This window comes from Ranitomeya variabilis, chromosome 4 (genome assembly GCF_051348905.1).
Source record: "Ranitomeya variabilis isolate aRanVar5 chromosome 4, aRanVar5.hap1, whole genome shotgun sequence".
Lineage (NCBI taxonomy): Eukaryota > Metazoa > Chordata > Amphibia > Anura > Dendrobatidae > Ranitomeya > Ranitomeya variabilis.
Genome location: NC_135235.1, coordinates 328,524,577 through 328,548,737, shown reverse-complemented (window position 1 = coordinate 328,548,737; position 24,161 = coordinate 328,524,577). Strand labels below are relative to the sequence as shown.

At 43.9% G+C, this 24,161-nt stretch overlaps 1 protein-coding gene across 7 annotated transcripts in view; it reads right to left on the bottom strand.

Moving 5' to 3' along the window:
- The window catches only part of NECTIN1 (nectin cell adhesion molecule 1), a 405,552-nt gene that overhangs the window by 284,110 nt on the left and 97,281 nt on the right, over positions 1 to 24,161 (bottom strand). For all 7 annotated transcript variants that reach the window (XR_013213250.1, XM_077250497.1, XM_077250500.1 and 4 more), the window contains 2 exons: positions 17,681 to 17,983; positions 15,646 to 15,763 (listed from right to left, as the gene is read on the bottom strand). Coding sequence is in view for 6 of the 7 variants with exons in the window: in XM_077250497.1 (XP_077106612.1) it covers positions 15,646 to 15,763; positions 17,681 to 17,983 (421 nt within the window). In the remaining variant the exon portion in view is untranslated. The remainder of the gene's footprint in view (positions 1 to 15,645; positions 15,764 to 17,680; positions 17,984 to 24,161) is intronic.

Below are 24,161 nucleotides of genomic sequence, written 5' to 3'. Positions count from 1 at the left end.
CTCCAGAATTGGTCCCTCGAGCAGTGGAAACATGTGATATTCTCAGACGAATCATCGTTTACCCTATTTCCGACCTCCGGACGAGTGTACGTTTGGAGACAGCCGAAAGAAGCATTCCATCCAGACTGCCTTCTCCCAACCGTAAAACATGGCAGAGGTTCTGTGATGATCTGGGGTGCTATTTTGTGGAGATCCACCGGGCCAATGATATCCCTTCATGGAAGAATTAACAGCCGAGATTATTTAGGCATTTTGGGCGAGCAAGTGCATCCAATGGTTCAAGCACTGTTCTGGGTGGGGACACCATCTTTCAGGATGATAATGCACCAATTCATACAGCTAGAATTGTTAAAGCATGGCACGAGGAACATTCTAATGAAGTTGAGCATCTCATCTGGCCCCCACAATCTTCAGACCTCAACATTATTGAGCATTTAGGGTCGATTTTCAGAGATTCAAGTTAGACGTCAATTTCTGCCGCCATCATTGCTCAAAGAACTGAAGGGTGTTTTAACTGCAGAATGGGATAAAATTCCTTTGGCAACAATTCACACCTTGTATGAGTCCATACCTCGGAGAATTGAGGCTGTAATCATCGCAAAAGGTGGACCTACACCATATTAAACTAACTTTTGTTGATGTTTCCAGGTGTTTCCATTATTTTGTCTAACCCCTGTATGTTCCAGGACAGTGTAGTATAGCGGCAGACAGTATGGTTGATGTTGGAGTCCAAGAGCAGTTGTAGATTTCAACTTTCAGCAGAATCATTCAGCAAATTGGTGGTTTTAAGGTAAACTTAAAGAGCTGACCACTTTATTTTCCCACATGTGATGGAAACAGATAACACATGCCAGAAAAATACATAAAAGTCACGTATTCATATGAAATTAAGGGAATCACAGGATGGATAGACATGTTCATGACATGCATATGGTGGAAAAAAGGAAACAACATTTTCAAAACTTCTCTATTTATTCAGAATCAAGCTTGAGTGCCAGATGCAGAAATCTCCGCACTTCCAGCCTTGGCTGCTATCAATGAGGTTATTAATGGTTGTCTGAGAAATGTACCACTATGTTAATAAATAATAATAATCTTTATTTTTATATAGCGCTAACATATTCCGCAGCGCTTTACACACATTATCATCGCTGTCCCCAATGGGGCTCTCAATCTAAATTCCCTATCAGTATGTCTTTGGACATACATGTTGAATGCACTTGGGCAACAAATCATCAAGATCTGCTGCTGGCAGCTCCCTTTTCAATTGCCAACCCTTGACGCCACAGATATGATTGATAGGAGACAAGTGCGGAGATGCTTTATGTCATGGTAGCACATTTAGGCCACGCAGGCTGCTCACTGTAGCACAAGCACTATGCGGGCTAGTGTTGTCATACTAAAAAACTGTTCCTGGGACACTTTGGAGAAATGACTATACTACTGTTCCATGATTTTGTCCATTCTGTATTGAAAGTGAAATTGGACATCACATACCAAACCTTAAGCGTGAAACAGAGCCTGCACAAACCATCAGAAGGCATTTGCATGACATTGGGCTGTGAGCCAGAAGTCCATGTACAGGTGCTCAATTGACCTTACATCACTGCTCTCACACACTGTTACGGTGCAGAGCAAGAGGGAAATGGAGGCTGTAATGAAGGTCTATCATCAGCCCATTGATAGTCAAAGATTAGATGCAGACCACATAAGCAATGCCATAAAGAGGCCTTCAAAAGAGAATGTCACATAGTCCCATTCCTGGTATTATAGGGTGAGGTGGAATAATGTAGGGTAGATGGATACCTCTAGTCTTTATTACAGGTGAACAAAGTAAAACAAAGCAAAACAAAACACAGATTAAAATAATGTAACAAACAAAAACAAAGCCATAAACCAATGTATGGTCAAAGGAGGTAACTTGTTTAACCTATCCATAAATTACAGGATGAGACCCTCATAGAATAAAGTATCTATGAAAATAAACAAATGAAAGTCAGACATTACTTTTCAACCATACTTCCACTGAATTAAAAAAAAAATAAAACTCATGAAATAGGCCTGGACAGAAGTGATGGTACCCTTAACTTAATATTTTGCTGCACAACCTTTTGAGGCAATCACTGCAATCAAACGATTCCTGTAACTGTCAATGAGACTTCTGCACCTCTCGACAGGTATTTTGGCCCACTCCCCAAGAGCAAAGTGCTCCTGTTGTCTCGTGTTTGAAGGTTGCCTTTTCCAGATGGCATGTTTCAGCTCTTTCCAAAGATGTTCAATAGGATTTAGGCCGGGGCTCATAGAAGGCCACTTCAGAGTAGTCCAATGTTTTCCTCTCAGTCATTCTTGGAGCTGTATGTTTTGGGTCATTATCCTGTAACAAGACCCATGACCTGAGACCAAGCTTTCTGACTCTGGGCAGCACATTTCTCTCTAGAATCCCTTGATAGTCTGGAGATTTAATTGTACCTGCACAGATTCTAGACACTCTGTGCCAGATGCAGCAAAGCAGCCCCAGAACATAACAGAGCCTCCTCCATGTTTCACAGTAGGGACAGTGTTCTTTTCTTGATATGCTTCATTTTTCCATCTGTGAACATGGAGCTGATGTGTCTTGACAAAAAGTTCCATTTTTGTCTCGTCTGTCCACAGGACATCCTCCCAGAAGCTTTGTAGCTTGTCAACATGTCGTTTGGCAAGTTCCAGTCTGGCTGTTTTATGATTTTTTTTCAAAAATGGTGTCCTCCTTGGTCATCTCCCATGAAGTCCACTACGGCTCATACAACGACCGATGTTGCAATCTGACACTGATGTTCCTTGAGCCTGAAGTTCACCTTTAATCTGTTTAGAAGTTTTTCTGGGCTCTTTTGTTACCATTCGTATTATCCGTCTCTTTGATTTGTCATCAATTTTCCTCCTATGGCCACGTCCAGGGAGGCTGGCTACAGTCCCATGGATTTTAAATTTCTGAATAACATGTGCACCTGTAGTCACAGGAACATCAAGCTGCTTGGAGATGGTCTTATAACTTTTACCTTTAACTTGTTTGTCTATAATTTTCTTTCTAATCTCCTGAGACAACTCTTTCCTTCACTTCCTCTGGTCCATGTTGAGTGTGATGCACACCAAGTCACCAAACAGCAGTGAGTATCTATAGCCCTATATACAGGCCCACTCACTGATTCCAAGATTGTAGACACCTGTGATGCTAGTCAGTGGACACACCTTGATTTAACATGTCCCTTTTGTCACATTATATTCAGGGATACCATCATTTCTGTCCAGGTCTATTTCATGAGTTTTTTTTTTATTCTGTGGAAGCATGGTTGAAAAGCAATGCCTGACTTTCATTTGTTCATTTTCATATATCTTTTATTTATTATTACTTTTGTCAAATTCAAGTTACTTCTGTGACCATTGTGGGTTTTTCTATCATTAAATGAGGGGTACCAACAATTTTGACCACATGTATATATACAAAATATAATTCATTAAGAAAATGAACCTATACTTAAGATAGGGTTGGGAAATGCCAGGATATAAAAATCACATCTAATCCTGCTTCCTCGTGCCACTTAGTCAGCGGTGAGGATCTCCAGGCATTTCCCATCCTTTGTCACTCTCTCTTAAATACTGCCTCATTTTCTTTTTTGTATTTTGGATATATGAATTATTGATTGTTGATTCATTCTCCTGCATTTCTTATTTATGCATTGGTGTATTATTTTTATTGATGCCATTGCTTCATTACTCTACTGTTTTGTATTCCATCACTTTGGTATTAGAGGTGTTGTAGTTGAGGCTCTCATCCCGTATTTCACAGGTAGGTTATACTTGTTTTGTATATCTCTATTTAACAAATGGGATATCTTTATTATACTGTATGTTTGGGTGTGTGCAGGTTTTTGTATGTAAATCTTTTTGTGTGCAGCAATGGACTAAATAACAAGACATCACTATATACGATGACAGGTGTCTCCAGCACAGTTCCACTGCTGTTTCAGTAAAGACCCCTTTCCTCTAGATGCAGTACCTGCACCCCTTGTTATAGTCATAGTCCTAGGCACAAGTATGACTAGATCAAGAGAGACATCTCTGTAATAAACTTTGATATAAAAGTTCATTACAAGCAACTCCAGGTTATAATGCTATTATAGGATTTACCCCTCCGTACAAGGCGGAATGACTCCTACAATTAAAATGGCAGATGGAGGAGAAATTAAATTACCCCATTAGGCATCATCGGCAGAGGAGAAGAGCCTCATTATCTTCTGACACTTCATCTGATTGTTATTACTCCTAATTACGGCTGACGCTCAGTCATCTCCGAATATGAAGCGGATTTCATCCACTGCCCAGACTGTTTGGCCGTAACTTTATGTATTGTTGTCAAAACACCCACAATATTACATCCAAAAAGTTAACACAGAGACCCTCGACAAGTCTCTGACATGTGCGTCGTCGCTGCATCATTAATGTCACTAGACGGTTAGTGTATGTGGGAGCTGGAAGTCTCATTGATCTGTGAGGTTGACGTTTGATAAAGCTGATTGAACCTTCTTGTTAGTTTAACTTAGTTTTTCATGTCGAGCTGGACGCATGTAATGGTGGCCACAGAGCGGAATAAAACATTTTTTTTCCCAATTTCGCCTCTCCGATGAGAAGATATTGGAAATCCAGGGGAGTGTTATCATATAGTAATTCATACAGGGAGAAGTACACGCCCCAGTAACATCTGTCTGATAACACCCACTTGGACTTAGCTAAAGTTAACTCATTAGGTGCCAGTAATAATAATAATTGCATTTATACAGCTCCAACATATTCTGCAGCACATTACAATCGCACTTTGGTGGCTAACACCTCTGTATTGGAAGGGCAAAATTTTTTTTAAATTGTTACATCGTGTGTCCAGTTTAACATGAAAATTTTGATGAAAACCCTCTTTAATGTGATATAATATAGTGCAGAGAGATGGGAGTCTCCCGATATATCCACACATATTCTAGATTTACCCCCCTACACTAGCCTTACTAGTTGGACTTACAGGTGTCGGCTTTTGTTACAGCCTATTGCTAAAATCAAACTGTCGGGCACCCATAATAAGGGATAGTCAAGTGTACACCATGCATACGGCATATACAGATCTACACCCATATTATCAGTGTCCTCCTGCGGTGTACTCCAGAAATATACATCCACTGTCGGACTGGGAAGCTAAGGGCCCACCAGTAAAACTCCAGGGCCCCACTTTTTAGCTACATGCAAATGTGATATTATCCTTGGTAAATGAATAAGATGTCACTTCTGTCTGTACACAGTGATTCAAGAATATAGTGCCAAGTATGGCTCATATAAGAGGACGGTGGCCCACTCTTACACAGAGGCCCACCAGAGGATTCTACCGTGCTCCCGTGGGCCAGTCCAAGCCTGCTCTCATCCAGTGTCGGCCAGGAGAGTGTCCTATAGGTTCTGTTTGGCCAGTAAATGTTAGGTATAGTGATGAGTGAGTGTGCTTGTTACTCGAGATTTCAGAGCATGCTCGGGTGGTCTCCGAGTATCTTGGGCGTGCTCATAGATTATGTTTGTATTCCCGCAGCTGCATGTTCAGGCTGTATAGCAGCGGCAAATCATGCAGCTGCGTCGACAAAAACTAAATCTCTGAGCAAACCCAAGATACTCGGAGAACACCCGAGCATGCTCTGAAATCTCAAGTAACGAGCACACTCGCTCATCACTAGTTAGGTATGCCTATAATTGCCAACTGTTCTGGAACGTTCAGATCAGAAGACTCCTAAAAAAAAGGGGAAACAGAGTCCCAAAGAGTTGGTGCAGGACCTGCCGACTGACCTGCGCATGCGCCGCTTATGCCACATGTCATTGGCCATTCCTTAGCATGTGATAGGTCACATGTTCTACGTCTGGCCCATATTAAGGTCCTTCTCGGCACTACCGATCACTTCCCCTTGATAAAGCGGTAAATTACACAAGCGAAACGCGCGTCGGGGGTCTTTGTTTCCTGGTTCCAGCCCGGTGTGCCGTTCAGCCCACCATACCTGCGGTAAGCGCCACGTCTTATATGCCTACTACTGGTGACTTCTTGTCACCATATTGCACTTATTTACTAAGGTGGCTTCTTGCTGTTTCGAGCATTAACAGTCTGCTGATTCTATCAGACTGGATATTTGTTGGGCTCTGCACACCGGTGGTATACCTGTTTCCCTTTACCATCCTCATGCACTTTGTATTTAAATTTTTGTAATCATATTATTGCTGTATATGTTTTTGATACGCGTGTATTATCACTTTGGTTATTTAATAAATTTATATACCCGTAATACTCCTTTATTCTCTTTGTCTTCATCATCAGTATGGAGTGGGTTGCCTTTCTCGTAGGCTTTGGGTCTTTTACCACTATTTAGTGCTAAATAGCCCCTTTTTTCCTCTTCAAAACATGTGCTCTGGTTTTGTTGTAGAGTTGGCAAATCGTTGCAAGAGACTATCACAAGGCCATCTCTCCCTTGAGGTTTATTAGTGTAGAGCTATCACACAGAGCCCCGGAGTACAACGCCCAGTCTAAGGACTTAACGCTCAGCTTCGTGTAATTCTGGGGCCAATATTTCCAGAGAGAAATACTCATCCTCAGTTCTGGTGTAGCTCAGTGCTAAACAGCTAAGTACATCAATGCTAAGCTTGTGTGACCAACAGGATATCGCTCTGGCTTCTGTTACGGCATCATTGTCACACCATGCCCATTGTACCATGGAAATTGGTAGTGCAACTTTTGTCAGCCATTACGCACAAGCCAGAGGGTGCACCATCATTAAATGAGACTTTACATGAATCCTTACTTACATCACCTCTTAGTAGACCCTACCTTAGGTTCAAAAGTTTGATAAACTTGTCTGAAAAGCTTTGTGCCTGAATTTTTGCTCAAAATAAGCACAAATGCCGGTATGTACACCACAGTAAACATGGACCATTGTTTACATGGGGGGAGTTTTATATTAGTCTTGATGAGCCCAATGAAGAGATCATGCCAAAGTAAAAAAAAAAAAAAGAAAAAAAAAGGAAGTTTTTTTTTAAAGAAGAAACTCTTCAAAATCCATTTCAGGAGGAGTTTTTTTAAATGATTTTATTCTGAAGAAGTTTTGGAAAATGCCTAGTTGGGGAAAAAAAGAAAGTAAATGTTGCTTATTTGAAATGGACTCTGAAATAAATCTCCCTAATTAGAGAAGTCCAATCAAAAAACTGCAAAAACGCTTCATGAAAAAACCAAAACGCCTCCAAAACCTCCCACAATAATGGAGACTTTTCTGCTTGAAAACCTGTTGCTTTTGAACTTCTGAAAAACCACTTAGCGTAATTATAGCCTTCGAGACAAAACTAAGATCAAGGCTACAAGCTCTTATATAATATTATATAATTCTACCAATGTAACGAAACAAGGACTAAGAGCTCGTGCACATGGCCGTATTTTAGGTCCAACACAACATCAGATCGCACTCGGACCAATGTTATTCTTTGGGGCCGTGCACATGTCCGATTTTTTCCTCCGACAGAGTTTGTCAAAGCAAAAAAAATCACAGCATGAGTGATTTTATTCTAACATTCAGATCGAACTTTACCATGCAATTCAATGGGGAAAAAAAATCTGACTGCACTCGGATGACATCTGAGTGCAGCCCGATGTCCACAAAATGGAGAAGATTAAGAAATTATTTTCCCATCTTCTCCTCATTGGAGAAAATTGAATCACACTCTTACCCAACTGACGATGGTGTGGTTAGTATAAGTGGCCCGATTCTCTCAGATGAGACAAAATACCGTTGTGTGACCACAGCCTAAGCATAAGAAACCTGCTGGTGTCATTTGCTTTAACGCAAAATCTCTCCCAGGCTCTCTATCTGCCACTTTCCATGAAGGCATTTTTGAAAAAAATCTCATGTCTTTAAGTCTATGGTTTCACAAGAAAAAAATCGGATGCCATGAGGATTGACAACATTGCATCCATAGTTTTTATAGATACATTGCCATTATTCCCTTGGAAAACTGGACTGTAAATGTTATAAACTGTTGATGTATTAAGATGGATGTCGTATGGATGTAAAGAATAGACACATGGATGGCTGAGGATTGCAAACAGGTGGAAAATCATCTGTTTTTACTGGATGAAAAGCTTTTTTTGCAGTGTTTTTTTGCTGCGTTTCACAGTATTAGCCGAAACTCTAAGATTTAAGAAATTTCATGTGTTTTTTTCCCTGGCCGAATTTGAGATGTGCAGCATTCTAGATATTCTTTCAGTGTTTTTGAAATAATTTTTCACCAATGAGAAATTTTAAAAAACAAAACAAAAAACAGAATTTGCTGTGTTTTTGGTGACTAAATGAGAAACAACAATACGCAAGCAATAAAAAAAAAAAGCTTCAAAAAAGCAGAAAATGCCGTGCTTTTAAAGCCAAGAAAGCGGGTTTTGGCTAGAGAAAAATACATGGCAAAAGGGCAGCATGTGAACATAGGCTTAGTGGTAATGTCAGGCGACGTCTGGCTATTTCGGCAGCCCCTGTAGCCAGTGTTGGACTGGGGTGCCAAGGGCCTACCAGTAACCATCTCCAAGCTTCATGCAAATGTGACATTATCCTTAATAACAAATGTATATAACAATGCATTGTGTAGATTGTTAAATGAATAAGATTTCGCCTTTGTCTGTACATAGTGATTCAAGTAGATAGTTGTTATGGACTGGTAATTTAGGAGCGACATGCGACTAGCTCTGAGCACGTGGTAACTATACTGACCGCAGTTCCTGATCTTAACACAACACCAGCAGTAGCCGTGGGATGTTCCTGTCACTCCCTGGACACCTCGTCACAGCCGGAGAACTAGCTACCCCTAAAGGTAGAAACAGGAAAGCTATCTTGCCTCAGGGAAAATCCCCAAAGGACAGATAGCCCCCCCACAAATAATGACTGAGTGGAGAAGGAAATGACACACGTAGAATGAAACAGGATTTAGCAAAGGAGGCCACTTCTAGCTAGATAGACAGTACAGGAAAGAACACTGTGCGGTCAGTAATAAAAATTAGGAAAAGTCCACCGCAGAGAAATGCAAAAATCTCCACACCTGACTAAAAGGTGTGGAGGGCAAAATCTGCTGCCCAGAGCTTCCAGCTTAGCTGAATAGATCCATACGGATAAGCTGGACAAATGAGCAAAACATAGAATGTGCTGAACAATAAAGTCCACAACAAGAGGACTGCAAAAGCACAAGCAAGGACTTATCTTTGCTGAACAGGTCAGAGTGTCAGGGAAATCCAAAAGAGCAGTGACTCCAAGCAGGAACAATGGACAACTGGCATTGATTGAAGGATAAGGCCAGACTAAAATAGCCGAGCCAGAAAGACGATCAGTGGAAGCAGCTGCTGATGCTAAATCCAAGAAGCAGCCATACCACTCAAAACCACCAGAGGAAGCCCAAGAGCAGAACTCACAAAAGTGCTACTTACAACCACCGGAGGGAGCCCAAGAGCGGAATTCACAACAGTACCCCCCCCCTTGAGGAGGGGTCACCGAACCCTCACCAGAGCCCCCAGGCCGATCAGGACGAGCCAAGTGAAAAGCACGAACCAAATCGGCGGCATGAACATCGGAGGCAACCACCCAAGAATTATCCTCCTGGCCATAACCCTTCCACTTGACAAGATACTGAAGCCTCCGCCTCGAAAAACGAGAATCCAATATTTTCTCAACCACATATTCCAACTCCCCCTCAACCAACACCGGGGCAGGAGGATCAACAGAAGGAACAACGGGTACCACATATCTCCACAACAAAGATCTATGGAAAACATTGTGGATGGCAAAAGAGGCTGGAAGGGCCAAACGAAAAGACACTGGATTGATAATCTCAGAAATCTTATAAGGACCAATAAACCGAGGCTTGAACTTAGGGGAAGAAACCTTCATAGGAACATGACGAGAAGATAACCAGACTAAATCCCCCACCCGAAGCCGAGGACCAACACACCGCTGGCGGTTAGCAAAACGCTGAGCCTTTTCCTGAGACAACGTCAAGTTGTCTACCACGAGTCCAAATCTGCTGTAACCTGTCCATCACAGAATCCACACCAGGACAATCAGAAGGCTCAACCTGCCCTGAAGAAAAACGAGGATAGAAACCAAAAATACAAAAAAAAGGCGAAACCAAAGTAGCCGAACTGGCCCGATTATTAAGGGCAAACTCAGCCAACGGCAAGAAAGCCACCCAATCATCCTGATCAGCAGACACAAAGCATCTCAAATAGGTTTCCAAGGTTTGATTAGTTCGCTCAGTTTGGCCATTTGTCTGAGGATGGAACGCCGAAGAAAAAGACAAATTAATGCCCATCTTAGCACAAAAGGCCCGCCAAAACCTGGAAACAAACTGGGAACCTCTGTCAGACACAATATTTTCCGGAATGCCATGCAAACGAACCACATGCTGAAAAAACAATGGAACCAAATCAGAGGAGGAAGGCAATTTAGGCAAAGGTACCAAATGGACCATTTTAGAGAACGGGTCACAAACCACCCAGATAACAGACATCCTCTGGGACACAGGAAGATCCGAAATAAAATCCATGGAAATATGCGTCCAGGGCCTCTCAGGGACAGGCAAAGGCAAAAGCAACCCACTAGCGCGGGAACAGCAAGGCTTAGCCCGGGCACAAGTTCCACAGGACTGCACAAAAGAACGCACATCCCGCGACAAGGAAGGCCACCAAATGGACCTAGCAACCAAATCTCTGGTACCAAAAATCCCAGGATGACCGGCCAACACCGAACAATGGACCTCAGAAATTACCTTACTTGTCCATCTATCAGGAACAAACAGCTTCCCCATAGGACAGCGGTCAGGTTTATCAGCCTGAAATTCCTGAAGCACCCGCCGTAAATCAGGGGAGATGGCAGAAAGAACCACCCCTTCCCTAAGAATGCCAACCGGCTCAAGAACTCCAGGAGAATCAGGCAAAAAACTCCTAGAAAGGGCATCCGCTTTAACATTCTTAGATCCCGGAAGATATGAGACCACAAAATCGAAACGAGAGAAAAACAGGGACCATCGAGCCTGTCTAGGGTTCAGCCGCTTAGCCGACTCGAGGTAAATCAGATTCTTATGATCGGTCAAGACCACAATGCGGTGCCTGGCTCCCTCAAGCCAATGTCGCCACTCCTCAAATGCCCACTTCATAGCCAACAACTCCCGATTGCCGACATCATAATTGCGTTCCGCAGGCGAAAACTTTCGGGAAAAGAAGGCACATGGTTTCATCAAGGAACCATCAGAATTCCTCTGTGACAAAACGGCCCCTGCCCCAATCTCAGAAGCGTCAACCTCAACCTGAAAAGGAAGAGAAACATCCGGCGTTTAAATCGGCGTTTAAGCTCCTGAAAGGCCTCAACAGCCGCAGAGGACCAATTCGTCACATCAGCGCCTTTCTTCGTCAAATCGGTCAGGGGTTTAACCACACTGGAGAAGTTGGCAATGAAACAGCGATAAAAATTAGTAAAGCCCAAAAATTTCTGAAGGCTCTTCACAGATGTGGGCTGAATCCAGTCATGAATGGCTTGGACCTTAACAGGATCCATTTCTATAGACGAAGGAGAAAAAATAAACCCCAAAAAAGAGACCTTCTGAACTCCAAATAGGCACTTAGACCCCTTCACAAATAGGGCATTATCACGAAGGATCTGGAATACCATCCTGACCTGCTTCACATGAGACTCCCAATCATCGAAAAAAATCAAAATATCATACAAATACACAATCAAGAATTTATCAAGATAATTGCGGAAAATATCATGCATGAAGGACTGAAATACAGAAGGAGCATTAGAAAGCCCGAAAGGCATCACAAGGTATTCAAAATGGCCTTGGGGCGTATTAAATGCAGTTTTCCATTCGTCACCCTGTTTAATACGAACAAGATTATATGCCCCTCGAAGATCAATCTTGGTAAACCAACTAGCCCCCTTAATCCGAGCAAACAAATCTGAAAGCAAAGGTAAAGGGTATTGGAATTTGACCGTGATCTTATTAAGAAGGCGATAATCAATACAGGGTCTCAAGGAGCCATCCTTTTTGGCAACAAAAAAGAATCCCGCTCCCACTGGTGACGAAGACGGACGAATATGCCCCTTCTCCAAAGACTCCTTAACATAGCTCCGCATGGCGGCATGCTTTGGCACAGATAGATTGAAAAGTCGGCCCTTAGGGAACTTACAGCCAGGAATCAAGTCAATAGCACAATCACAGTCCCTATGTGGAGGAAGGGAACTGGACTTGGGCTCATCGAATACATCCTGGAAATCTGACAAAAATTCAGGAACATCAGAAGAGGGGGAAGAGGAAATTGACATCAAAGGAACGTCACTATGTACCCCTTGACAACCCCAATTAGTCACAGACATAGATTTCCAATCCAGCACTGGATTGTGTACTTGTAACCATGGAAAACCCAGTACAACAACATCATGTAAATTATGCAACACCAGAAAACAGCAATCTTCCTGATGTGCTGGAGCCATGCACATAGTCAGCTGAGTCCAATACTGAGGTTTATTCTTGGCCAACGGTGTAGCATCAATACCCCTCAAAGGAATAGGGCTCTGCAAAGGCTGCAAAGAAAAACCACAGCGCCTGGCGAATTCTAAGTCCATTAGGTTCAGGGCAGCGCCTGAATCCACAAATGTCATGACAGAAAAGGATGACAATGAGCAAATCAGGGTCACAGACAGGAGAAATTTAGGCTGTACAGTACTGATGGTAACGGATCTAGCTACCCTCTTAATACGCTTAGGGCAATCAGAAATAGCATGAGCAGAGTCACCACAGTAAAAACACAGCCCATTCTGATGTCTGTATCCCCTCTGTTCCGCTCTAGTCAAAATCCTATCACATTGCATAGGCTCAGGACTCTGTTCAGAGGACGCTGCCATATGGTGCACCACTTTGCACTTGCGCAGGCGCCGATCAATCTGAATGGCTAGAGACATAGATTCGCTCAAACCAACCGGCGTGGGGAACCCCACCATAACATCTTTAAGGGCTTCAGAAAGACCCTTTCTGAAAATTGCTGCCAGAGCGTCCTCATTCCATTTAGTGAGCACAGACCATTTTCTAAATTTCTGGCAGTATAATTCTGCCGCTTCCTGACCCTGACACAGGGCCAACAAGGTTTTCTCCGCATGATCCACAGAGTTAGGTTCGTCATACAATAATCCGAGCAATTGAAAAAATGCATCTACATTAAACAATGCCGGATCCCCTGACTCAAGGGAGAATGCCCAGTCCTGAGGGTCACCACGCAGCAAAGAAATAACTATTTTAACTTGCTGAATGGGATCACCAGAGGAACGGGGTTTCAGAGCAAAAAACAATTTGCAGTTATTTTTAAAGTTCAAAAACTTGGATCTATCCCCATAAAACAAATCTGGAGTAGGAATTCTAGGCTCTAAAACCGGAGTCTGAACAACATAACCTTGGATACTCTGTACTCTTGCAGCAAGCTGATCCACACGAGAAAACAAACCCTGAACATCCATGCCCGTGCCCAAATCCTGAACCACCCAAAGATTAAGAGGAAGCAAAAAGACAAAACAGACTAAAGAAAAAAAAAAATGGCTCAGAACTCTTTTTCTTTTCCTTCTTTTGAGATGCATTCAACTCATTTTTGGCCAGTTGTACTGTTATGGACTGGTAATTTAGGAGCGACATGCGACTAGCTCTGAGCAGGTGGTAACTATACTGACCGCAGTTCCTGATCTTAACACAACACTAGCAGTAGCCGTGGGATGTTCCTGTCACTCCCTGGACACCTCGTCACAGCCGGAGAACTAGCTACCCCTAAAGGTAGAAACAGGAAAGCAATCTTGCCTCAGAGAAAATCCCCAAAGGACAGATAGCCCCCCCACAAATAATGACTGTGAGTGGAGAAGGAAATGACACACGTAGAATGAAACAGGATTTAGCAAAGGAGGCCACTTCTAGCTAGATAGACAGTACAGGAAAGAACACTGTGCGGTCAGTAATAAAAACTAGAAAAAGTCCACCGCAGAGAAATGCAAAAATCTCCACACCTGACTAAAGGTGTGGAGGGCAAAATCTGCTGCCCAGAGCTTCCAGCTTAGCTGAATAGATCCATACTGATAAGCTGGACAAATGAGCAAAACATAGAATGTGCTGAACAATAAAGTCCACAACAAGAGGACTGCAAAAGCACAAGCAAGGACTTATCTTTGCTGAACAGGTCAGAGTGTCAGGGAAATCCAAAAGAGCAGTGACTCCAAGCAGGAACAATGGACAACTGGCATTGATTGAAGGATAAGGCCAGACTAAAATAGCCGAGCCAGAAAGACGATCAGTGGAAGCAGCTGCTGATGCTAAATCCAAGAAGCAGCCATACCACTCAAAACCACCAGAGGGAGCCCAAGAGCAGAAATCACAAAAGTGCTACTTACAACCACAGGAGGGAGCCCAAGAGCGGAATTCACAACAGATAGTGCCAAGTACTGCTAAAATATAATATACATAAAATATGGAGGTATCTCCTACTTGCACAGGGGCCCACCGGAGGATTCCCCGGTTCTCCTATGTGCCAGTCCGAGCCTGCCTGTAGCTACACCCCTGCTGTCCTCATCAGTTCCAGTCTTCACTAATATTTACCGTATGTGAACGTTTCCATTTTGGTAAATGTTTTGTCGAATGATTAATTAATCAGAGCAGAACTATAAAACATCAATCAGCTCAGCCTAATATCTTCATGTAAAATGACACAGATAGTTTTTGTGAAGCCCCTTGTTTTCTTGTATATCTCTTATCTGCAGACGCCTTTGTTCTAGCTTTCTCTATCAAGCACAACAGCGAGACATGATTGTCTGCGGCGGCCTCTACAGACTCATACATGAGCAGACATTTTAATAACAGTCGCATTATTTACAGTCATTGTTGTACTTTGGCGATGACTAAAGGCAATAATGCTTACTAAACAAAGTCTATGGAGAGAAGAGCGGGGACAATGGCTGGCAGCAAACGCGCCGATCATTCCGTGCTGCCTCCGCTTTATTAAATTGTAGGAGATAAAGTCAATTAATAATGTAGGATTAACCGAAGATTAGCTCGGATATCATGGATATGCAAAATCAACTCCGTGCAGTTATCTGACATCCGAGGCTGAAAAATGGAAAAATACTAGTCATGAGCGAGTGTGCTCGTTACTCGGATGTCCAAGCATGCTCGGGTGTTCTCTGAGTATTTTGGGCGTGCTCATATATTATCTTTGTGTCTCTGCAGCTGCATGATTTGCGGCTGCCAAACAACCTGAATACATGTGGGGATTCCCTAACAAACAGGCATTCCCTGCATGTATTCAGGCTGTCTAGCAGCCATAAATCATGCAGCTGCGGGAACTGAAACATAAACTCTGAGCACGTCCAAAATACTCGGAGAACACCCGAGCATGCTCGGAAATCTCGAGTAAAGAGCACCTTCCTCATCACTAAATAATACTTGATGTGAACTGTATCCCAGAGTGTAATGTAGAGTTCACATATAGTAGCAACCAGAAATGGCCACGGCGCGAGAATAAGGAGTAAGAGCCATGCTTACGTTCGCCACGTGTACGAGTGAGCGGGGGGATTGGCATCCGCTCGGCACGTCAGCTTTACCTCCGGACGCTTCACGTACCAATTGCCATCAAAGCCTTCAATGGAGACTTGGGGCTCATCTGGAAGAATAATGGAAGAAAAGGAACATTTTACAACCTCTCATCATTTGCTGGGGGTTGGACAGTTGTGATCCTCACTGATACGGTTCATTCACACATCCGATTTTTCCACACACAACCAAAATGGACCCATTATACTGATTAGACTTTCATCAGTGTGGTCCGAGTGTCATCTGTTTTCTAAGGGTATGTGTCCACGTTCAGGTTTGCTTCAGGCTTTGGTCAGGATTTTATGCAGGTAAAATGCTGACCAAAAATGCACCTGAGGTCACTGGCAGGTCACCTGCGGTGTTCCTGCGTGTTTTGCTCATTGTAGCAACATGCTGCGTTCTGAAAAAACGCATGCGTTTTTTAATGCACAGTGGAGACGGGATTTCATTAAATCCCCTCCACTATGCTGTAACATCTGGGCGCTGCATTTTTGACACTGCGGCTCAGCGCTGCGTCAAAAACGCAGCATTTCCTGAACGTGGACACATACCCTAATATGTGGAGAAATAAAAAAAAATGTCTCCACCTTTTCCTTTTTCACGGTCCATTTTTTTCACGGACCTATTGACTTGCACTGACGATTTTCATCTGACCCTCAAATCAAAATTGGACGTACCTCTGATATTTTCTGCAGACCACTTGGTCAGAGGAAAAAATCAGACATGTTCACAGCCCCATAGAATATCATAGGTGGAGTGTCCTCAGTAAAAACCACGGATAGAACTCGTACATGAAAATTGGGCTCATATGGAGAATGAACAGAAGAGATGGCTGCTAGTGATGAGCGAGTGTACTCGTTAATCAAGATTTCCGAGCATGCTTGGGTGCTCTCCGAGTATCTTGGGCGTGCTCAAAGATTATGTTTGTGTCCCCGCAGCTGCATGATTTGCGGTTGTTAGACAACATGAATACATGAGGGGATTCCCTAACAAACAGACAACCTGAGCACATGCAGGGATTGCCTAACAGCCACAAATAACGCAGCTGCGGGGGCACAAACATAATTACGAGCACGCCCAAGATACTCGGAGAACACCCAAGCATGCTCGGAAATCTCGAATAACGAGCACACTCGCTCACCAATAGTCCTAACCTAACTCATAGAGTACACTGAGGGAGAGTACACTGAGGGTGCACAAAGTATAATCCACAACTGACTTATGTTCAGTGGTTTTTTTGCTGTGTTAATCATCCTCGTATAATTTTCACGATCCCTTCTAACATGTTAAAGGGGACCTGTCATGTCGGACAACGTTATTTACTGCATAGAGTTGATCTGCAGGTATACCGAATTAGAACGCTGCTTGTCTGTGTAACTAAAAGTGAGGCTACCGGGACAAGGTGAACTTATTTCCTGGGTGCCGCCAGCTTTCAGTCATGGTGTACACAGGCCCGCTACTGTCACCCCTCACTGTACAGTGAGCATTTGCAAGTACTTTGAATGATAGCCAACTCTGTAGTCCATCTGTCCAAAGTGAGCTGTCAATCAGAGTGTCTTGTCATGCTGAAAGTCAACGTATAATGAGCTATACCGGCTCCATGCACAACCCCATGACTGAAAGCTGGCAGTTCCCAGGAGGAAATACGTTATTTTTCTTCCAGTAGCCACAAACTCCGTAAGGCAGAAGAGCAACATTACCAAATGAATAAATTCTAAGTCTGACATCAAGCAGTTTTGATGCAATTTGGACACAATGTTTGAGCCAAAGGCCACAGTGTGTTCTGGGGAATGGAGTGGGATAAAGAGCTATACTGCTGTGTTTGGCTCAGAGAGCTACATGAAAAACTTATGAAAACTCCATGTATGATTTTAGTCCACAGAAGCACAGAACTTGGCTCATCCCATACAGGATCCAACATCAGAGACTTCCCGCCATTTTACGACAGATTTGTATTTTCACGACCCATTGGTTCCCAGATACTTACATTGTACGCTCAGAGTGGTGTTCCTCGTAACTCGCTCCGTTTGGTAATTTATGACACAGGTAAGGGACTGCCGGTGGGCCTCTCGACTTGGAAGGAGTTTGTAGCGACTGATCACGGTCACGGTGCCATTATCGTTCTTAATTTCTTGATACTCTGCCTCCCCTTTTAGCTTGGTCTCCCACGTTATGGTGCTTGGAGGTTTTCCATTGGCTGACATGCAAGTGGCGACTACAACCTTCTCTTTTGACTTTGGATTGGCAATCAGCTGTTTTGTTGTTTCTTCCATGTTGTTGGTAGGTTTGGCTATAAAGCAAGCAATTATATTTATAGTCAGTAAATTATGTACAAACCAAACATGGAGCAAATCATGAAATATGCTGCAAAAAGACAAAAAACCTAGAACAATGAAAATATAAAATCATCTGATCAGAAGTGAAAAGTTCTTGGAGCTCAACAACTATGAAACATTAATATTTTTTATAAATAATTTAATCAGAAATCCTGTGTTTTCCACCTTTGAGGAACATTTCCGGGAACAAAGAGTATCCCATACTGTTAATAATTCAGAAGAAAATCAATGATGTTGCCTCTGACAACCGGCTGCTCTTCCGCCATCATTTTGTAAGCACAGATTGAAATTAAAAGACAATTATCAAATTGGTTAATATGACGAGAAAGATAATTCTAGTCACAGTTACATAAATTAAAATAAAAAGACCTAGGTCCATCAAGTTCAACCTTTCTCCACCAGTTGTACATTCTCTATTGCTAGATTATTTATAACCCACAATGACATTTGTTGTGAGAGAAGCATCCAGCTCTTTATAAAAGCTGTTATAGTGTCGGCCATTACTACCTCTTGTGATCGGGCATTACACAGTCAGACTGCTCTAACTGTAAAGAACCCTTTCCTATTTAGCTGCTGGAATCACCTTTCCTCCATATGTAATGAATGTTCCTTGTCCTTTGGAAGGAATAAGTCATAGGCCTAGTCATTGGCATTAACCACACATGTATTTATACATAGAAATGAGATCTCCTCTGAGATGTCTTTTTTCTAACCTAGTTTCCAACATTACACGCTGTTCGCAGCAAAGGAGAATTCACCAATAATGAAATATGTATTGTATTAACAGCCAGATAGACCTAGTTGTACTGTCAACTTGAATTTCCAAAAAGTAATATTAGTGCTATCTGAGTTAATAAATATCATCTCCTGACTAAATAGTTAGGGCACATTCATATGTGCTGCAGAAATGTCTGCTCCTGAAAAATCAGTTCCATTCACTTACAGTGGGTGTAGAAAGTATTCAGATCCCTTTAAATTTTTCACTCTTTGTTTCATTGCAGCCATTTGGTAAATTCAAAAAGGTTCATTTTTTCACATTAATGTACACTCTGCACCCCATTTGTTTTTTTTCAGACAAGATAGGGTGCAGAGTGTAAATTAATGAGAAAAAAATGAACTTTTTTGAATTTACCAAATGGCTGCAATGAAACAAAGAGTGAAAAATTTAAAGGGGTCTGAATACTTTCCGTACCCACTGTAAATGCTAGCAATCATAGTTGGAAAGATGTCTGCTACAAATCTGCCGCACGTGAATGTACCCTAATACACGTGACCTAGACGGAGTTACATGCACTAATCCGATCTGTAAATCAGACACTGGTCCGTGTGGAAAGTCGGCCATGTGCACTAGTACAATGGTATAATGGTGCATGTGCACGTAGGACACATGGACAGCACATGTCTGTATTACATGCTCGTCTAAATGAGCCCTTAGACAAAGGTGAATCTTATAATAATCTTATAATCAGCCATTATCAAACGTCTCAATTCTGAGGTAAAATCTGTATTCAGTGACGACACTCTCCCGTCACTGGGAGAGGAGATGGCGGTTGGTGCTGATACAAGTCTACGTAGAAGAGAGGGGCCAGACAGAGCTCCTCCTCCTCACATTTACATAGAGTCTTATCAGCAGCAGCTGCCATCTCCTCTCTCAGTGACGGGGAAAGTGTCCTCACTGAATACAGATTTTACCTCAGAATTGAGAAGTTTGATAATGGCTGATCAATTCTGACAGAGAAAGAAACATTTATATGATAAGATATATTACACAGTTTATTTTCATGTGTACTGTTGATTTATGAAATAAAAATTAAAATGATGGTTACTCTTTAGCCCTTTCACGACCTTAGCTGTATACAGAAATCTAGGTAGGGATGAGAAGGACTTCCAAACTTCGGAGGTATGGATACATCCTGATGATTTTGCTTGCACCTTGCACAGGAGCCGTGCACGCTCAATCACCGCCAGGTGTTCAGTGAATATGATAATTGACACCCGCCTCTCACTGCCAGAAGCGGTGCTCACACCGCTCACGTCCGTTCCTTCCCCTAAATGCTGCAATAGATAACTATCGCAGCATTTATAAGGCAGGGAGAAGGAGGGGTCTTCCTCTCCCCTCCAAACGGCACTGCCCTGCGACGTTATCACATAGGGCCGATTATTGCTATGGTGACCCAACATCGACCGACATCCAGGTCACCAGGACTAGCAAGAAAATCTGACTTGTGTCAGCGCAGCACTGACAGTTTAGAAAGCAATGCAATGCTTTACACCAGCGATCAGAGGTGTGAAAATGAAAAAAGTCACATAGTGGGACTAAGTAAAAAAAAAAAAAAGTAAAGTAAAAATCTAAACATTTTTTAAAAAAATCATAAAATAACAAAAAATATAAAACAAATGCTTTTTTCATCATACCACATAAACATGATCAAAAAGACAAATGTAAATAAAAATGGTAAAAATTGAGAGAATTCTGCACTCCCAAATCCAACCTAACCCACATTTAGCGTCCATATGTTTGGCATTAGTATAACGATGAGAGCCTGCCTAATTTACAGGTGGATGTCTCCAGAAGCAAGAACTGAGCATAATATACTTGGCACTACAGCGTACTGGTCACTACAGTGTACTGGTCACTAAAATAGCAGATTTACAATTTTCACTCAGCAACATCCACTGCTGCTTGTTTCTGGAAAACACTCGGGAGTCAAATTGTCACTATACCTGTAGATAAATTCCCAAAGGGGTATAATTTAAAAAAATGTGGTCACTTGAGGGGGAATAGTGTAGCGCCCCCACTGCTGCAGGGCCGAGGGGTACCCGGTACCGGGCCTCTGAGTCTCTGCTCTGGGGTTGTCACGGTGGCTAGACCCGGTCCGTGACCCTGCTGAGGGGCGTACAATAATAGATGTGGATGGTGGTGGAGGTGCGGTGCAGTAAATAACGAAGACACCAGGTTGCAGTCTCTTTACCTCTTTACTGAAGGCTTCTGAGTCCTCAATCCGGAATACGGTTAACAGGGCTGCGCAAGACCGGCCGGTCCGATGGCACCTCCAGAGTTCCCTTTGCAGGTGGAAATCTGTGCCTACCTTCCTGCGCTTGTGTTGTGGTCCTCCCCTGCTGTGCTTACGGGATAGTACCCCACAACTGTTGTGTCTGTTTCTCGTGTTCCCTCACAACTCGATTCTGATGTTCTCCCTCTACGTCCCCCTGATCTTACGGTTAGGACGCACCCGTATGACGGGAGGCTCGGAGCTCTTCCGGGACTCTTGCGTCGCCCCACTCCTGTTGTTACCCCCCTGTGTCTTCCTGGGTCTGGGTGAGACAGCCCGCCTGTAACTGACTGTCCTGCCGTAGGTTTGAAGTTTGGCTTGGAGCTCTATACTTCCTCGGCGTTCCGGCCACCGGTTATGCGCCTCAATAGGGTGTTGCCTCGTCTTACAGCACGACTCCTACTGGTATTCTCCTTGTTGCGTTGATCTCGTTTCTCACTCAGCACAATAAATCTCGCTTCTTATCCTTTCTTGGGGTACCGCCGCTATATCGTGCAGGCGCGGTCCCGTAACGTTCTCTCTGTTCGCTAGGCCTCTGTCAGGATCCCACCCCTGACAGAGACCCCTCTGAATCTTCCCCTACAACACCCTCTGCCACAAGGTGTTGCCTGGCTCCAACCCAGTCAGCTTTCTGTCTAACTTCCTGCCTAACCCCCAGTTTTACCAGACTGTGAGGAGTGGCCTAATAAATAGAACCCTTAGCTCCCCCTGGAGGCCAGACTGTGAAATGTATTGGTGTCTGTGATACCTGGTCAGATGAACTCCTTCAGTGCCATCAGACGTACCATAGCCCCCCTTAGCGGCGGAGCCACAGTACTGCAACGACCAGGACTCTGGGGCGCTGCACTCCCCCCCGGTTAAATCCAGTACTCCTGGACTGGGAAGAAAACAACAATACATGTCAGCAAAAAGACATACAATTTTGAAAATGCAAGTACAAGTAAACTTTTTAACAGAGCTTCCCTTTATGGGAGGTGAGGACACTTGAAAGTTAAAAACATGGTTAAATACTTTAAATAACTTTTCTTACCCAACCGGGTATTCTACTAAGTGCAAAATCTCTGAACAATAATTTAACATTGCCTTTAAGGACGTACTCGCTAAATCCACTAAAGACCTTCTTATATCACATATAAGGCTAATTAACTTCTATGCATTCTCCTTCTTTACTTCTGCAGGACCGCCTGTCCTAACTGCTCCAGACCTACTGCCTCTCCTTTCTATACAGGACCGCCCCTTTCCGCCCGGGCCTACTGTCCTTCCACTACTATACACAGTATAGAACATATCATTTTTCTTTCAGTTCAAGATCACTGAGCCATCTCTATATGGCTCCTAAGAGGACTCACCACTAACCCCTACGGGTTCACTTCCTGTCCTCATTCTTCTATTAACATTATTAAACATTTCTTACAATCAACCAGTTAACTACATATAACTTTTACATATCAGCATTATCAGTACTTTCTTTCAAAACATCATCATACTTTAAGTGCTTTTGATGAACATCCCCTTTAAGAGGGGACCAAGTCTCTACGAGGTAGTGCAACTTCTCAAGCTGCAAGTCTGTTTGCAGTAAGGACTCCGATGCTGGTTCTGCGACCAGTGTCTTCGCAAAGAGTCCTTTCGCTTATAAAACCAGTAGAGAGCACCTTTAAGAAGGTGCAAACTATTTACAAGATCAGTTTTTGAATCATTCACCGTCCATGATTCGGCAGTCCTTTGATAACGGAGCAAAAAAATAGAAAACAAACAAAAAAGCAATAGGGATCCCGGGTCAACAAAGGGATCCCTTTAAGAGTTAACCCTGGACGGGTTTTAGCAGCAAAACAGTGAAAACAATTAACTTATTTACAGTCATTAAAGCTTACTCATTACTCAGTTTCTGGCAGCCCCCACCGAGGCTTTACCTGGCAGGTGGCCCTCTGCGGCCCGGATAGGCTGGACTCCAAGTTTACTCCCGCGGCCAGGTGTACCCCGTGGGTTCGGGTCTTCTGCACGACCAGGTCGTGCGCTGCGATGAGTGTCTGCGTGGGTCGATGGATGATGCTGGCGGCGGCGGCGGCAGCGGCTTCAGCGGCAAGCTCCTCCTCCTCGGTTCGGGATACCGCCAGAACGGCTGTGCAGCGCTGCATATCCCGGGCCCACCAGCTGCTCCCCTTTAGGTGCCAGCGATACGTTACCACATCCCCCGGCTTCAGGAAGGACTTGGCGCCGTCTCCGCACAGGTAGGGCTCCACTTCGTCCCGGGTGATGCGGACTCTCAGGGCTGTTCCAATCTCCTGCACGAAGCCCTTTCCTGTCTGGGGCAGGTAAACAATTACGACGCCCCACTTCGGCAGGGAGCCCTCCAGCAGCTCACCACGCGCCTCCCGCTCCACTTCCCGCTGGAACTCCGCAATCAGGTGATTCCTGTACTCTCCCCAAGGGAAGAGCCCCATGTCTGCCCCCCCCGGTTCTTTGGGATCAGGCGGCAGGAATGCTGGGGCACCAGTGGCCGCAGCGGCGGCCGGGTCTAGTGCAGAGGTGAGGCGGTCTCCCTGGGGGTCGCGGCACTCAGTACCCCTACCTGGGGTGACTCCTCGGGCGTCACTCCTTTCCCCTGGGGGAGGCACATGGGCTGGGGACCACGCAGGCAAAGGATGCCCCATCGACAGCTCCCACGGGTCCAAATCCTCCAGCGGGGGCATATCGGAATAATCCTCTGGTGACGGGGGTCAATGCGGGGCCATCCTTTTCTGCAGGCCTTCTCTGGTCTCCAGTCCCACCTCATCTGAGTCATAGTTTCGTTTATTCGGTCTCCGCCCGCCATAGAAGATCAGGAGGCGGATCTCCACTGTTGACGGGCCCGTCCTTAGGATGCAACAATATTTAGACTGGGCGGCCATTGTCTTTCGCGCTCTTCAGCTTGTCTACGCCCACTCCACGCCCTCTTCTTCTCCTGCGCTCTCCTCAGCGCTATAATGGCGGCAGATTTTGTCAGCAAGTGGCACAGCACAGTCTTTGCAATAAGTCACAGTCCAAGTACAATAAATCACAGTTCCAAGGCACACATGACCTAGTTCTTCAGGCTTAAGTA